This window comes from Choloepus didactylus, chromosome 6 (genome assembly GCF_015220235.1).
Source record: "Choloepus didactylus isolate mChoDid1 chromosome 6, mChoDid1.pri, whole genome shotgun sequence".
Taxonomy (NCBI): domain Eukaryota; kingdom Metazoa; phylum Chordata; class Mammalia; order Pilosa; family Megalonychidae; genus Choloepus; species Choloepus didactylus.
In genome coordinates this window covers 60,512,530-60,528,988 of record NC_051312.1, presented here as the reverse complement: position 1 = coordinate 60,528,988, position 16,459 = coordinate 60,512,530, and the positions used below count along the sequence as shown (strand labels likewise).

The 16,459-nt window shown below is 37.2% G+C and overlaps 1 protein-coding gene across 4 annotated transcripts in view; it reads left to right on the top strand.

Annotated features, from left to right (window-relative positions):
* PRMT3 (protein arginine methyltransferase 3) overlaps positions 1 to 16,459 on the top strand; it is a 186,414-nt gene that overhangs the window by 157,377 nt on the left and 12,578 nt on the right. For 3 of the 4 annotated variants that reach the window (XM_037839241.1, XM_037839242.1, XM_037839239.1), the window contains 2 exons: positions 1,956 to 2,006; positions 2,204 to 2,291. In XM_037839241.1, coding sequence (XP_037695169.1) covers positions 1,956 to 2,006; positions 2,204 to 2,291 — 139 coding nt within the window. Of the gene's footprint in view, positions 1 to 2; positions 175 to 1,955; positions 2,007 to 2,203; positions 2,292 to 16,459 lie in introns of those variants that run through there. The other variant, XR_005217397.1, reaches the window with a different exon arrangement.

Below are 16,459 nucleotides of genomic sequence, written 5' to 3'. Positions count from 1 at the left end.
AGTGATTCTGCTGCATGGATTACAAGCACTGTATCTCCATGCTTGGATAAACTCTATCAAAAGCACATTATCCTCCTACTCCTGTGGCCAGCTGCCTAATTGTATCTGCTGTAACCACATGCTGTTGGAACATGATACAAGTGAAGAGCAGAAATGATAAATTACTCCCTGCAGGTGATAGTGATAATGATAATTTTTAATTTCCCTCTTCCTCATAAGGTCTAGTCTGCTCTTACTTCGTTGGCTGCCATCCTGTTGAATACATACATGATGTGTCCTTTTAAAAGAAATACTTATTATGTACATCACACCAAAATACATGAGAAAGTAATTCATTTTTATTCCAAGTCATTGTTCTTCAAATGATCATGTATATGATGAACTGTATTGACCTATATATGTATAGGATAAACAAGCAAAATGAGGTTTATAACAGATTTTTAATGATCCAATTTGTAAATGTTATGTATTATTTTCTTCCTTTTTGTGAAATTCACAAAGAAGATACGAGCAGCTTTTTCTAAAACTGTCTTCTAATGCTTTGGAATATTTCAAATGCACAATAAAGCTACATGCCACTGTTATTTTCCTATGTGCATCAATGTAATTGTGAAGGATTCTTACCAAATTGAAAGAGTGGTCAAACTATCCCATAAGTTCATTATTTGCATGTATTTTCCTTTTATTCTCTTTTCTTACATCATTTATTATTATTAATTACTATTATTATTAATTATCACCCATTCTCCCTTCTTTCAGTCTAAGGGGCTCTATATCTAAAAATTTTCTGACTATTTGTATAATTTGTAAATTTTCTTTGCAGATTAACTCATCTCCTCCTTGCTTTTAATGCATTTTTCTTTTCCTGAGCAGTTCTCCTTGACCCTGACAGAATATAAATATGGAACAAAAGAGAATTTTATTCTGTGGTCAGGCCTTCTAACCAGTTTTTTGTTACCATTGCCTATTAGTCATCCTTCTTCAATTTCCTGTGTTTTGTTGTTTATTCCCATATTTGAATGACTGACAGAGTGAAGTTCATTGAAATTAACATTTAAAAGATGTAGACATGGCCTGTTAAAGTTATGGTAATAACTCTAATTGAAAAGTAGTGGCATGTTTATGTTCTGCTGACAAAATAAATAGTTTTGTCTCCATATCAGCTGACATAGTTGATTGGATGGCTTTGCTGAAATGAAAACACTGATCATAGTACAATTGATTTATATGACTACCTTATATAGTACTGGTTTTTATTTTATTTTCAGAAAAATTATGTAACACTTAAAAATTCTTTTCTTTGATCCCAACACAAAAATATTTGTAGTACTTTGCTTTAAACTTGGATGCATGAGATTAGAAGAAATGAAGTGAGCTAGCGTATAAGAGTATGTTTCAGTTATTAATTGCTGTGTTAACAAACTACCCTAAAACTTAGTGGTTTCAAGTCAGTCATTCATATTTATTTGTTCTTGATTCTGTAATCTGGACTGGCTTATCTGAATAGGTTTTCTGCTGATCTCTCCGAGGTCTCTCATGCAGCTGCAGTTATCTTGACTAGAGCTAGAGGAGGGTCCAAGAAGGCTTAACATGCATATTGGCACCTCAGTTGGCAAGTCTGGATTGGCTGTGGGCTGGCTGGTTGTCTCTGCACATTGTCTCTTACCATTCACTAGTCTAGCCGTGACCATTCCTGTAATAAACCCAGATATTGATTATTTGTTTAACTCTGTTATCCTTATTATTATGTTATTTCTGTGGGGAAAACCAGGTCACATTACTTGATTTTTACTTATACCATCTTTTCTAGGAAAAGTAGTAAACTGTCGTAAGTTTTAGAGGTATCTAATCTTTGAAATGGGTTTTCATTTGCTGTGTCTTAAAAGACCGTATAACCAATTTTTGCCTGTGTGATGAGTTTAATAATTGTTTTTATTCCTTTTCTTTTTTAACAGGCAATTGCTGGTTACTTTGATATATATTTTGAGAGGAATTGCCGAAATAGGGTAAGTACTCATGAGTTATCTCATGAGAACTAATTATGCAATGTATATTGTATTTTATTTTTGTGCCCCAAGGTGTTTGATCATAAGCATTTTGCTGTTGTAAGCAATTGGAGCATGTATTTGATGTAGTAGATTAATGTAGCATGATATTAAAAATCTTGTACTTCATCAGATATTTTTGAACTCTACCAATACAGGTCATGTTCTCTACGGGTCCCCAGAGAACCAAAACACACTGGAAACAAACGATATTTCTACTGGAAAAGCCATTTTCAGTTAAAGCAGGTGAGGAAAAAAAGTAGGAGGGAAAAGTATCTTATTCATTCATTCGACATCCACCTTTTATATGTTCACTGTGCTTGAGACAGTATAACAGATGCTAAGATAAGATGTTCTTAGAGTTTACCATCTACATAAATTCTAGATGGCATATCATTAAAGAAGAAAAATGTGTCTAAATATTATTTCTGCCAATTAAAAATAAAGTTAAAATAAAAGATTCCATAACCAAAGTTTAACTTTTCAAGCTCAGAGTGTAGACATGTAAGAACTACAGGTATTCATATAAGTAATCAATGAAGTGTAAAACCAAGCTATGTAGAATACAAATCAATCCTTGAACACTGTGTAAGATTTGAGAGAGTAGAAAGTTAGGGGAAACACTAATCAAATCTATTTAAGAAAGATGTAGCAGTAGCATTGCTTGCTGAGTGTATTAAATAAATTAAGGAAATGCCTAAAATTAAGAAGCCAAATATTTATGAGGGGAATTGTAGGAAGATAGCAAAGTAGGAAGCTTCAGGAATCAGTCCCTCTACCAGAACAACTATTAAACAGGCAGGAACTGTCTGACTCCACTATTATAAAACTCCCGAGTCCAGCACAACACTGTACAGCATCCAGGGAAGAGAGGAAAAAGATGGTAAATTACAATAAATACCAGTAAATTGCTCTCTCTGCATGCTGGTTACCATTTCCCATTGCTCACTCTCATGGCAGGCAGCAGTAGGGTCTGGCCCCTGGCGTAGTTAACTGGTGCCGGAAAGGGATGTAAAAACCCAGTTCCCTAAGATTCGTGTGTGTGTGTGTGTGTCTGTCCAGTCAGAGCCCTGATCACTGCTTTTGGTTAGCTACTTCGGATCACCAGGGGCCCATCTCTGAGGGTGACCATTGTTCCAACCCACCCCGGACAAAGGCAGCAGAGGAGACCTAAAGACATTAAGCTTCTTCAGAGCTGTGGAGTACAGTTGAAGGGCTGCACTTGCTGGGTAGGTTCAAGAGAGTGCAGCTTTGGGGAGCTGTGGAAGAACCTCTTGGTGCCCTTCCTGGCCACTCCCTCATCCCCTACCCAGGGCAAATTGGAGCTGCTCAGTGCTCCCTTTGTGGGTTTCAGGCCCTGTTCAAGGTGGAATTTATTGGATGCAGCAAAGGCAATGCTGAGAGGGAAATTTACAGCTCTAAATATTCACATTACAAAAGAAGAAAGATTTCAAATCAGAGACCTAACATCAAAGCTGAAAGAACTAGACAAAGAAGCTAAACTAAGCCTACAGCAAGCAGAAAGAAAGAAATAACAAAAATTGAGATGAAATAGAGAATGTAAAAATATATAAAATAACTAAACTAAAAGTAGTTTCTTTGGAAAGATCAATAAGACAGACCAACTTTTAGCTAAACTAACAAAGAAAAAAGAGAGGGGACACAAATAACTAAAATCGGATATGAAAAGAGGGATATTGACTGCAGACCCCACTGAAATAAAAAGGACCATAAGAGAATTCTATGTACAACTCTATGCCAAATTAGATAACTAGACAAATTCCTAGACACAAATTACCTAATAACACAAATTACACTGACTCAGGAAGAAATAGAAGATCTCAATAAACCAATAACTAGTAAAGAGATTGAATCCATAATCAAAAACCTCCCAAAAAAGAAAAGCGCAGGACCAGATGGCTTCAACAGGGGCATTTTACCATACATTCAAAGAATAAACATCAATCCTGCTCAAACTCTTACAAAAAATTAAAGAGAAGGGAATACTCCCTACCTAATTCTGTGAGGCCATTATCACCCTCCTATGAAAGTCGGATAAAGATAACACAAGAAAAGAAAATTGCATTCCAATATCTGTTTTTTTTTTTTAATCTTCATTTTATTGAGATATACTCACATACCACGCAGTCATACAAAACAAATCGTACTTTTGATTGTTCACAGTACTATTACATAGTTGTACATTCATCCCCTAAATCAATCCCTGACACCTTCATTAGCACACACACAAAAATAACAAGAATAATAATTAGAGTGAAAAAGAGCAATTGAAGTAAAAAAGAACACTGGGTACCTTTGTCTGTTTGTTTCCTTCCCCTATTTTTCTACTCATCCATCCATAAACTAGACAAAGTGGAGTGTGGTCCTTTTGGCTTTCCAAATCACATTGTCACCCCTCATAAGCTACATTTTTATACAGCTGTCTTCGAGATTCATGGGTTCTGGGTTATAGTTTGATAGTTTCAGGTATCCACCAGCTACCCCAATTCTTTAGAACCTAAAAAGGGTTGTCTAAAGTGTGCGTAAGAGTGCCCACCAGAGTGACCTCTCAGCTCCTTTTGGAATCTCTCTGCTACTGAAGCTTATTTCATTTCCTTTCACATCCCCCTTTTGGTCAAGAAGATGTTTTCCGTCCCATGATGCCAGGTCTACATTCCTCCCCGGGAGTCATATTCCACGTTGCCAGGGAGATTCACTCCCCTGGGTGTCTGATCCCACGTAGGGGGGAGGGCAGTGATTTCACCTTTCAAGTTGGCTTAGCCAGAGAGAGAGGGCCACATCTGAGCAACAAAGAGGCATTCAGGAGGAGGCTCTTAGGCACAACCATAGGGAGGCCTAGCCTCTCCTTTGCAGCAACCGTCTTCCCAAGGGTAAAACCTGTGGTAGAGGGCTCAACCCATCAAACCACCAGTCCCCTATGTCTGTGGTCATGTTAGCAACCATCGAGCTGGGGTAGGCCAATACCCCTGCATTCTCCACAGGCTCCTCAAGGGGGCACTACATCTTTTTTTTCCTTGTTTTTCTTTTTTTTTTTTTTTTTTTAACTTTCCCTTCTTTTTTAAATCAACTGTATGAAAAAAAAGTTAAAAAGAAAACAAACATACAATAAAAGAACATTTCAAAGAGACCATAACAAGGAGTAAGAAAAAGACAACTAACCTAAGATAACTGCTTAACTTCCAACATGTTCCTACTTTACCCCAAGAAAGTTACCTAATATAGCAACATTTCTGTGAACTTGTTCCTACTATATCCATTAGAAATTAACAGACCATAGTCATTCCTGGGCATCCCCAGAACGTTAAATAGCTTATCTGTTCTTCTTGGATTATTGTTCCCCCTTCTTTAATTGCTCTCTATTGCTAGTTCCCCTACATTCTACATTATAAACCATTTGTTTTACATTTTTCAAAGTTCACATTAGTGGTAGCATATAATATTTCTCTTTTTGTGCCTGACTTATTTCGCTCAGCATTATGTCTTCAAGGTTCATCCATGTTGTCATATGTTTCGCGAGATCATTCCTTCTTACTGCCACGTACTATTCCATCGTGTGTATATACCACATTTTATTTATCCACTCATCTGTTGAAGGACATTTGGGTTGTTTCCATCTCTTGGCAATTGTGGATAATGCTGCTATGAACATTGGCATGCAGATATCTGTTCGTGTCACTGCTTTCCGGTCTTCCGGGTATATACCAAGAAGTGCAATTGCTGGATCGAGGGGCAACTCTATATCTAGTTTTCTAAGGAACTGCCAGACTGACTTCCAGAGTGGCTGAACCATTATACAGTCCCACCAACAATGAATAAGAGTTCCAATTTCTCCACATCCCCTCCAGCATTTGTAGTTTCCTGTTTGTTTAATGGCAGCCATTCTAACCGGTGTTAGATGGTATCTCATTGTGGTCTTAATTTGCATCTCTCTAATAGCTAGTGAAGCTGAGCATTTTTTCCTGTGTTTCTTGGCCATTTGTATTTCCTCTTCAGAGAACTGTCTTTTCATATCTTTTGCCCATTTTGTAATTGGGCTGTCTGTACTATTGTCATTGAGTTGTAGGATTTCTTTGTATATGCAAGATATCAGTCTTTTGTCAGATACATGGTTTCCAAAAATTTTTTCCCATTGAGTTGGCTGCCTCTTTACCTTTTTGAGAAATTCCTTTGAGGTGCAGAAACTTCTAAGCTTGAGGAGTTCCCATTTATCTATTTTCTCTTTTGTTGCTTGTGCTTTGGGTGTAAAGTCTAGGAAGTGGCCGCCTAATACAAGGTCTTGAAGATGTTTTCCTACATTATCTTCTAGGAGTTTTATGGTACTTTCTTTTATATTGAGATCTTTGGTCCATTTTGAGTTAATTTTTGTGTAGGGGGTGAGGTAGGGGTCCTCTTTCATTCTTTTGGATATGGATATCCAACTCTCCCAGCCCCATTTGTTGAAAAGACCATTATGGCTCAGTTCAGTGACTTTGGGGGCCTTATCAAAGATCAGTCAGCCATAGATCTGAGGGTCTATCTCTGAATTCTCAATTCGATTCCATTGATCTATATGTCTATCTTTGTGCCAATACCATGCTGTTTTGGCAACTGTGGCTTTATAATAAGCTTCAAAGTCAGGGAGTGTAAGTCCTCCCACTTCGTTTTTCTTTTTTAGAGTGTCTTTAGCAATTCGAGGCATCTTCCCTTTCCAAATAAATTTGATAACTAGCTTTTCCAAGTCTGCAAAGTAGGTTGTTGGAATTTTGATTGGGATTGCATTGAATCTGTAGATGAGTTTGGGTAGAATTGACATCTTAATGACATTTAGTCTTCCTATCCATGAACATGGAATATTTTTCCATCTTTTAAGGTCCCCTTCTATTTCTTTTAGTAGAGTTATGTAGTTTTCTTTGTATAGGTCTTTTACATCTTTGGTTAAGTTTATTCCTAGGTACTTGATTTTTTTAGTTGCTATTGAAAATGGTATCTTTTTCTTGAGTGTCTCTTCAGTTTGTTCATTTCTAGCATATAGAAACATTACTGACTTATGTGCATTAATCTTGTATCCCGCTACTTTGCTAAATTTGTTTATTAGCTCTAGTAGGTGTATCGTTGATTTCTCAGGGTTTTCTAGATATAAGATCATATCATCTGCAAACAAGGACAGTTTTACTTCTTCTTTTCCAATTTGGATGCCTTTTATTTCTTTGTCTTGCCGGATTGCCCTGGCTAGCACTTCCAGCACAATGTTGAATAACAGTGGTGACAGCGGGCATCCTTGTCTTGTTCCTGATCTTAGAGGAAAGGCTTTCAGTCTCTCACCATTGAGTACTATGCTGGCTGTGGGTTTTTCATATATGCTCTTTATCATGTTGAGGAAGTTTCCTTCAATTCCTACCTTTTGAAGTGTTTTTATCAAAAACGGATGTTGGATTTTGTCAAATGCTTTTTCAGCATCTATTGAGATGATCAATTGATTTTTCCCTTTTGACTTGTTAATGTGTTGTAATACATTGATTCATTTTCTTATGTTGAACCATCCTTGCATGCCTGGAATGAACCCCACTTGGTCATGGTGTATGATTTTTTTAATGTGTCTTTGGATTCGATTTGCAAGTATTTTGTTGAGGATTTTTGCATCTATATTCATCAGGGAGATTGGCTGGTAGTTTTCCTTTTTTGTAGCATCTTTGCCTGGTTTTGGTATTAGATTGATGTTAGCTTCATAAAATGAGTTAGGTAGTGTTCCATTTTCTTCAATGTTTTGAAAGAGTTTGAGTAAGTTTGGTGTCAGTTGTTTCTGGAAACTTTGGTAGAATTCCCCTGTGAAGCCGTCTGGCTCTGGGCATTTATTTGTGGGAAGATTTCTGATGACTGATTGGATCTCTTTGCTTGTGATGGGTTGGTTGAGGTCTTCTATTTCTTCTCTGGTCAGTCTAGGTTGTTCATATGTTTCCAGGAAATTGTCCATTTCTTCTACATTATCCAGTTTGTTGCCGTACAGTTGTTCATAATATCCTCTTATAATTTTTTTAATTTGTTCAGGATGTGCAGTTATGTCACCTTTTTCATTCATTATTTTGTTTATATGGGTCTTCTCTCTTTTTGATTTTGTCAGTCTAGCTAGGGGCTTGTCAATCTTGTTGATCTTCTCAAAGAACCAACTTTTGGTGATATTTATCCTCTCTATTGTTTTTTTGTTCTCTATGTCATTTATTTCTGCTTTAATCCTTGTTATTTCTTTTCTTCTACTTGGTTTAGGATTGGTTTGCTGTTCATTTTCTAGCTTCTTCAGTTGATCCCTTAGTTCTTTGATTTTGGCTTTTTTTTTTTTGATTTCTTCCTTTTTAATATATGCGTTTAGTGCTATAAATTTCCCCCTTAGCACTGCTTTTGCTGCATCCCATAGGTTTTGGTATGCTGTGTTCTCATTTTCATTCGTCTCTATATATTTAGCAATTTCTCTTGCTATTTCTTCGTTAACCCACTGATTGTTTAGGAGTGTGTTGTTTAACCTCCAGGTATTTGTGAATTTTCTAAGTCTCTGATGGTTATTGACTTCTAATTGTATTCCATTGTGGTCAGAGAATGTGCTTTGAATAATTTCAATCTTTTTAAATTTATTTGATCTATTGTGGAGAAAGTTCCATGAGCACTAGAAAAGTATGTGTATCCTGGTGATTTGGGATGTAATGTCCTGTATATGTCTGTTAAATCTAATTCATTTATCAGATTGTTTAGGTTTTCAATTTCCTTATTGGTCTTCTGTCTGGTTGATCTGTCTATAGGAGAGAGTGATGTGTTGAAGTCTCCCACAATTATTGTGGAAACAGCAATTGCTTCCTTTAGTTTTGCCAGTGTTTCTCTCATGTATTTTGTGGCACCTTGATTGGGTGCATAGACATTTACGATTGTTATTTCTTCTTGTTGAATTGCCCCTTTGATTAGTATGTAGTGGCCTTCTTTGTCTCTCAAAACATCCCTGCATTTAAAGTCTATTTTATCTGAGATTAATATTGCTACACCTGCTTTCTTTTGGCTGTAGCTTGCATGAAATATTTTTTTCCATCCTTTCACTTTCAGTTTCTTTGTGTCCCTGTGTCTAAGATGAGTCTCTTGTATGCAACATATGGATGGTTCATTTTTTTTGATCCATTCTGCGAATCTATATCTTTTAATTGGGGAGTTTAATCCATTTACATTCAACGTTATAACCGTGAAGGCATTTCTTGAATCGGCCATCTTATCCTTTGGTTTATGTTTGCCATATTTTTCCCCTCTCTCTATTAATATCCTTTATTGTACCCATACCGAATCTCTTTAGTACTGAACCTTTCTCCAAGTGTCTCTGTCCTTTCTTTGTTTCTCTGTGTGTAGGGCTCCCTTTAGTATCTCCAGTAGGGCAGGTCTCTTGTTAGCAAATTCTCTCAGCATTTGTTTGTCTGTGAAAAATTTAAGCTCTCCCTCAAATTTGAAGGAGAGCTTTGCTGGATAAAGTATTCTTGGCTGGAAATTTTTCTCACTCAGAATTTTAAATATATCGTGCCACTGCCTTCTTGCCTCCATGGTGGCTGCTGAGTAGTCACTACTTAGTCTTATGCTGTTTCCTTTGTATGTGGTGAATTGCTTTTCTCTTGCTGCTTTCAGAACTTGCTCCTTCTCTTCTGTGTTTGACCGTGTGATCAGAATATGTCTCGGAGTTGGTTTATTTGGATTTATTCTATTTGGAGTTCGCTGAGCATTTATGATTTGTGTATTTATGTTGTTTAGAAGATTTGGGAAGTTTTCCCCAACAATTTCTTTGAATACTCTTCCTAGACCTTTACCCTTTTCTTCCCCTTCTGGAACACCAATGAGTCTTATATTCGGACGTTTCATATTATCTATCATATCCCTGAGGTCCGTTTCGATTTTTTCAATTTTTTTCCCCATTCTTTCTTTTATGCTTTCATTTTCCATTCTGTCATCTTCCAGGTCACTGATTCGTCGTTCAACTTCCTCTAGTCTTGTACTATGAGTGTCCAGAATCTTTTTAATTTGGTGAACAGTTTCTTTAATTTCCATAAGATCCATTTTTTTATGTAGTCTTGCAATGTCTTCTTTATGCTCTTCTAGGGTCTTCTTGATATCCTTTGTATCCCGTACTATGGTTTCATTGTTCATCTTTAGTTCTTTGAGTAGCTGCTCTAGGTGCTGTGTCTCTTCTGAGCTTTTGATTTGGGTGCTTGGGCTTGGGTTATCCATATCGTCTGGTTTTTTCATATGCTTTATAATTTTCTGTTGTTTTTGGCCTCTTGGCATTTGCTGAACTTGATAGGGTTCTTTTAGGATTTGTAGACCAATTGAAGTCCTTATCTCTAATTTATCAGATCTACAGCTTCGTGGAGTACACTTTCTCTAACTAACCAGCAGGTGGCGTCCACGAGCCACCTGTTCTCCACAAGCCAGTTCTCCCCTGCTTAGCCTTTTTGGTGAGTGGGGGAGTGAGTCTTGTGGGGTCCAATTGGTGTACTAAGCTTGCGTGTGTAGTTGGTGTTGCCTGCCCTGTATATGGGGTGTGTTTCTGGGCAGTCAGGGAGGGGGGGTGGCTCTAAGAATCAAATCTCCCTGGTGATCCTAGAGTTTTAAAGCTGCTGCAATAGTCTAATCCTTCAGTTCAGTCCTGCCACAGTTTGTCTCTGCCACTGACCCACAAGTCCTTGGTATTGGCGTATGGCTCCTGAGACTTGCAAATGGGCCCCTCTTCCAGGCTGTGCACCCCGGGTCCTCTCTATGTCACAGGTGAGTGCCGTCCCCCCAGGGCAGTTCTGGGCTGCTGGGCTGTGTAGGGAGGCTCCCAGTCTGCTGAAATGATGAGTGAATGGGGCTTTGTTAATTCACACTGCTCCACCTTCCCAACTCTGGGACAATCAGCTGAGGTTGCAGGGAAGGCTAATGTCCACGCCCAGTTTTGTGGTGTGTGCCTGTTATTTGAAGCGCTTCCGTCACACTGGGTTGTCTGGGGCAGCTCTGGGCTATGGGGCTGGCGATGGGCAGGAGTGTTTCCTGTCCACCAGGATGCTGGCTGTGAGCGGACACCCCCCTTTTCTTCGGAAGTTGTGGTGTTTAGTGAATTTTCTCAGCCACTGGATTATTGCCTTTTCTCTCAGAGCTCTCTTAGTTCTGCTCTTGTCTTGACCTGCCCAAATTGCAAGTCTTTGAAGCTTTCTGTATTGGGCTTCTTAGAGTAATTGTTTTAGAAAAAGAAAAAAGGATTAAAAAAAAGGGCCCTCCTCAGAGATCTAATGGGCTATTGAAATGCTAAGAGACAAAGCAATTAGGGCCATTAAGGAAAGGTCCACAGGGCAGAGAGATCAGCTTTTCTTCGGGATTTGCATATGAGCCTCAGGGCCTGAGCTCTGCCCTTCCCCTTTCTATGTTCACCAGAACTCCAAAAATCCTCTGCTTTTATTTTGGAGTTTTTCGTGTTGTTTTTTTCTATGCCTGTCTCCTCTCTGCTGGGCTGGCTGCTCTCAGATTCTCTGGTGTCTGGTCTCAGTCTATCTGTGGTTGGAGTTTGGATCAGTAGAATGAGTTTCTGATAAGGGCTGCCACTGCAGTTCTCCCTTCTGCTTCCCGGAGCTGACAGCCCCTCCTCCCACGGGACTGAGCCTGGCAGGGAGGGGTGCAGGTCCCCTGGCCACAAAAACTTACAGATTTCGCTGATCTCAGCAGTTCCACATTTTCATGAGTGTTGTATGAAGTATGCCCAAAGTCAGATTGCTCTGTGGTGTCCAGTCCACGCAGTTCCTGGCTTTCTACCTACTTTCCTGGAGGAGTAACTAAAACATACAGCTCACCAGTCCGCCATCTTGCCCCGCCTCTCCCAATATCTGTTAAGAACACAGATACAAAAATCCCAAACAAAATGCTAGCAAACCAAATCCAACAGCACATTAAAATAATTATGTACCATGATCAAGTGGGATTTCTCCCTGGTGTCCAAGGGTGGGTCAACATAACAAAATCAATTAATGTAATATACCACACTAACAGAATGAAGGGTAGAAAACCCCGTGATCATCTCAACTGATACAGAACAGGTATTTGACAAAATCCAGCACCCCTTCTTGATAAAAACACTTAAAACACTAGGAATAGAAAGAAACTTCCTCATCATGATAAAGGGTATATATGAAAAACCCATAGCTAATAGCCTACTCAATGGTGAAGGACTAAAAATTTTCCCTGTAAAATCAGGAACAAGACAAGGATGCCCACTGTTATTCAGCATTGTACCGGAAGTTCTAGCCAAAGCAATTAGGCAAGAAAATGAAATAAAAGGCATCCATATTGTAAAGGAAAAAGTAAAACTTTCCCTATTTGCAGATAACATGATCCTATAATCAGAAAATCCTGAAAAATCCACAAAAAAGCTCCTAGAGCTAATAAATGAATTCAGTAAAGTGGCAGGGTACAAGATCAACATACAAAAATCAGTAGTGTTTCTATACATTAGTAATTAGCAATCTGAGGAGAAAATCAAGAAAAAAATTCCATTTACAATAGCAATTAAAAGAATCTGATATCCAGGAATAACTGTAACCAATGATGTCAAGGATTTATATGCAGAAAAACTATAAAAAAAATAAAGAAGACCTAAATAAATGGAAGTACATTCATGCTCATGAATTGGAGGACTAAATATTGTTAAGATGTCAATTCTACACAGATTGATATATAGATTCAAAGCAATCCCAATCAAAATTCCAACTTCCTTTGCATAAATGGAAAAGCCAATTATTAAATTTATATGGAAGGTTAAGGCACCCTGAATTGCCAAAACCATCTTGAAAAAGAAGAATGAAGTTGGAGGACTCATACTTCCTGACTTTAAATCCTGGTACAAAATTATAGTGGTCAAAACAGCATGGTACTGGCACAAGTACAGATATATAGAACAATGGAATCAGACTTGAGGTTTCCGAAATTAACCCTCACAGTTATGGCCAACTGTTTTTTTATTTTTTTAATGGTCTAGCAGAGCTTTTTTTTTTTCTTCAATTCAGTTTTATTGAGATATATTCACATATCATACAGTCATCCGTGGTGTACAATAAACTGTTCACAGTACCATCATATAGCTGTTCATTCATCACCCTGATCTATTTTTTGAACATTTTCCTTATAACAGGAAAAGCAAGAATAAAAAACAAAAGTAAAAAAGAACACCCAAATCATCCCCCCACCCACCCTATTTTTCACCCGGTTTTTGTCCCCATTTTTCTACTCACCATCCGTATAGTGGTTAAAGGGAGGGTGAACCACAAGGCTTTCACAATCACACTGTCACCCTTGTAATCTACATTGCCCTACAATCGTCTTTAAGAGTCAGTGACCAACTGCTTTTTGACAAGGGAGCAGATACCACTCAATTTGGAAAAAATAGACTTTTCCACAAATGGTGCTGAGAAAACTGGATCTCCATATGCAAAAGAATGAAGGTAGACCCCATACCTTAAAAAATTCACTCAAAATGGATCAAAGACCTAAATATAAGAGCCAGAGCTATAAAACTCCTTGAAGAAAATGTAGGGAAGCATCTTCAGGGCCTTGTGTTAGGCAATGGTTTCTTAGACTTTACAACCAAAGCACAAGCAAAAAAAGAAAAAGATAGATAAATGGGGCCTCAAAATTAAAAGCTTTTGTGCCTCAAAGGACTTTATAAAACAACAGCCTACACAATGGGAGAAAATATTTAGAAACCACATATCTGATAAGGGTTTAATATCCAGATTATATAAAGAAATCCTTCAGCTCTACAACAAAAAAAAACAAACAACCCAATTTAAAAATGGACAGAAGACTTGAATAGATACTTCTCCAGGAAAAAGATATACAAATAGCCCAAAAGCACATGAAAAGATGGTCAGTATAATTAGCTATTAGGAAAATGCAGTTCAGAACCACAGTGAGATACCATTTCATACCCACTAGAATGGCTACTATTTTAAAAACCTACTAAAGACTTATAATGCTATTATAATGAAGTTTAGTGTTCTTCAAACTGTAAGTCACAGCCATTAATGATTTGTAAAATCTATTTAAAAATTTTAGGAAAATATTTTTATGACCTCAAGATAGGGGAGGTGGTATGCAAAGCCCCCAAAATCTTACCTTGAATGAAAATATTGATACACACTTATTAACATTAAAATTTAAAATTTTTTAAATTTATCATAAAGTTTAGTTATGAGGGTGGTGATGGTAACACAACATTGTGAAAGTAATTAACCACATTGAATTAAATACATGAATGTGGTTTAAAGGGGAAATTTAAGGTTGTATATGTTACTAGGATAAAATTGTTTAAAAAACATAGGACTCTATTAAAAATGATGGACTATAGTTACTCATACAGTTACAAAAAATCCTTGCGTGAATTGCAACAAATGTACCACACTAATGCGAGGTGTTTCAATAATGGGGTGGTATATGGGAACCTGTATTTTATGCATGATTTTACAACTTCTCTAATTAAAAACAAAACAAAAAATTAGTAAATAATAGCAGCTAGATTTTGTGAAAAAGACAGGAATTCAAGGCACCACCAAACTGGTGGTGAGCTTATAATTTTTTTTTCCTTCAGTATCCCCCAACCTGGACTCCAGATTGCCCAAAACCCCGAAGTGGGCATCAGCACAGACAGAAAGAGGTCCAGGAAGAATACTCAAATTCTAGCTCCAGTAAGGAAGGGAGGCTCATAATTCCCAAAGTAGGGGAAGTCCCCATTTTTCTTTTTTACTATTTTTTTCTTTTCTATATCCTCTCATATCCCATCTCCCAGATAATCCCAGAGTGGTGGCCACAGCAACACTGGCAACAGTGGGGACCTGCAGACACTGAAAACTCAGACAGTAGGTAAATGAATGGGCATTGCTGTGTTCCAATTAAACTTTATTTACAAAACAGGAAGCCAGCGTCTTAAAAGCCTTCCAAAGAATAAATCTCCCGGCCCAGACTGCTTCACTGTCAAATTCTCCCAACCACTTAAAGACCACCAATCTTGCAGTCTCTTCCAGAAAATAGAAGAGAAGGGAACTAATTTTATGAGGCCAGTATTACCTCAATACCCAAACTAGACTAAGATAGTAAAAGAAAATTAAGCCAGAGATCAGTGTCCCTCATGAATATAGATACAAAAACTTTCAACAAAGTATTAGCAAATTGAATCTATCAATATATAAGAAGAATACATCATGACCAAGTGGGCTTTATTCTAGGAATGCAAGGCTGATTCAATATTTTAAAATAATTTAATGTAACCCATCATTTTAACAATCTAAAGAAAAACCACATGGTCACATAAGTGGATGCAGGAAACATGTTTGACAAAATTCAACATCCACTCATGATAAATACTCAAAGCAAACTAGAAACTCTAGAATTTCCTCAACCTGATAAAAAGGCATCCACATGAACTCCAGAGCCAGCATCACACTTCATGGAGAAAGACTGAATGCTGCTTTCCCCCTAAGTTTAGGACAAGGCAAGGATGTCCACTCTCACCACTCCTATTCTATTGTAATGTAAGTCTTAACCGGGCAGTAATTAGGAACAAAAAAAGTAAAAGAAATACAGATTGGGAAGGAAGAAATAAGACCATTGTTATTTTCAGATAACATGATCACATAGATAGAAAAATTCTAAGGAATCTACAAAAAGCTATAGAACTAATAAATGAATTTTGCAAGGTCTAGGATACAAAATCAAAATACCAAAATCAGTTGTATTTCTACACACTAGCAATGAATAATTGGATTTGAAAATTTTAAAGCACAGTACCATTTACAATAAAATCTCAAGGATAAAATTAACAAAACTTGCAAAAACCTTTGCATTCAAAATGACAGAATACTCCTAAAGATTTGAAATTCAAGACTTAAATAAACGGAGAGAAATACTTTGTGGATTGAACACTCAATATTGTTAAGGTGTTCCTTCTTCCAAATTTCATCTATTAATTCAGTGCCATCATAATCAAAATCCTAGTTTTTTAGAAATTGACAGGTTTATTCTAAAGTTTATATGGAATACAAAAAATCTAGAGCACCCAAAACAATTTTGAGAAAGAACCATATTGGAATCCTTATGGTTTGTGATTTCCAAACTTACTAAAAAAAATTGCATTAATCTAGACAATATAGTATTGGTATAGGATGGACATACAGATCAATATAACAAATAGAGAATCCAGAAATAGACCCACACTTATGGTCAGTTAATTTTTACAATGAGCCAATGTAATAATTCAATGAGAAAAGGATAGTGTTTTAAACTAGTGTATTTGTCAGATAAATGGTGTTTATAACTAAATAGTCATATGGGAAATAAAGGAAATCTCACATCATACACAAGAACTAGCTCTAAATCAA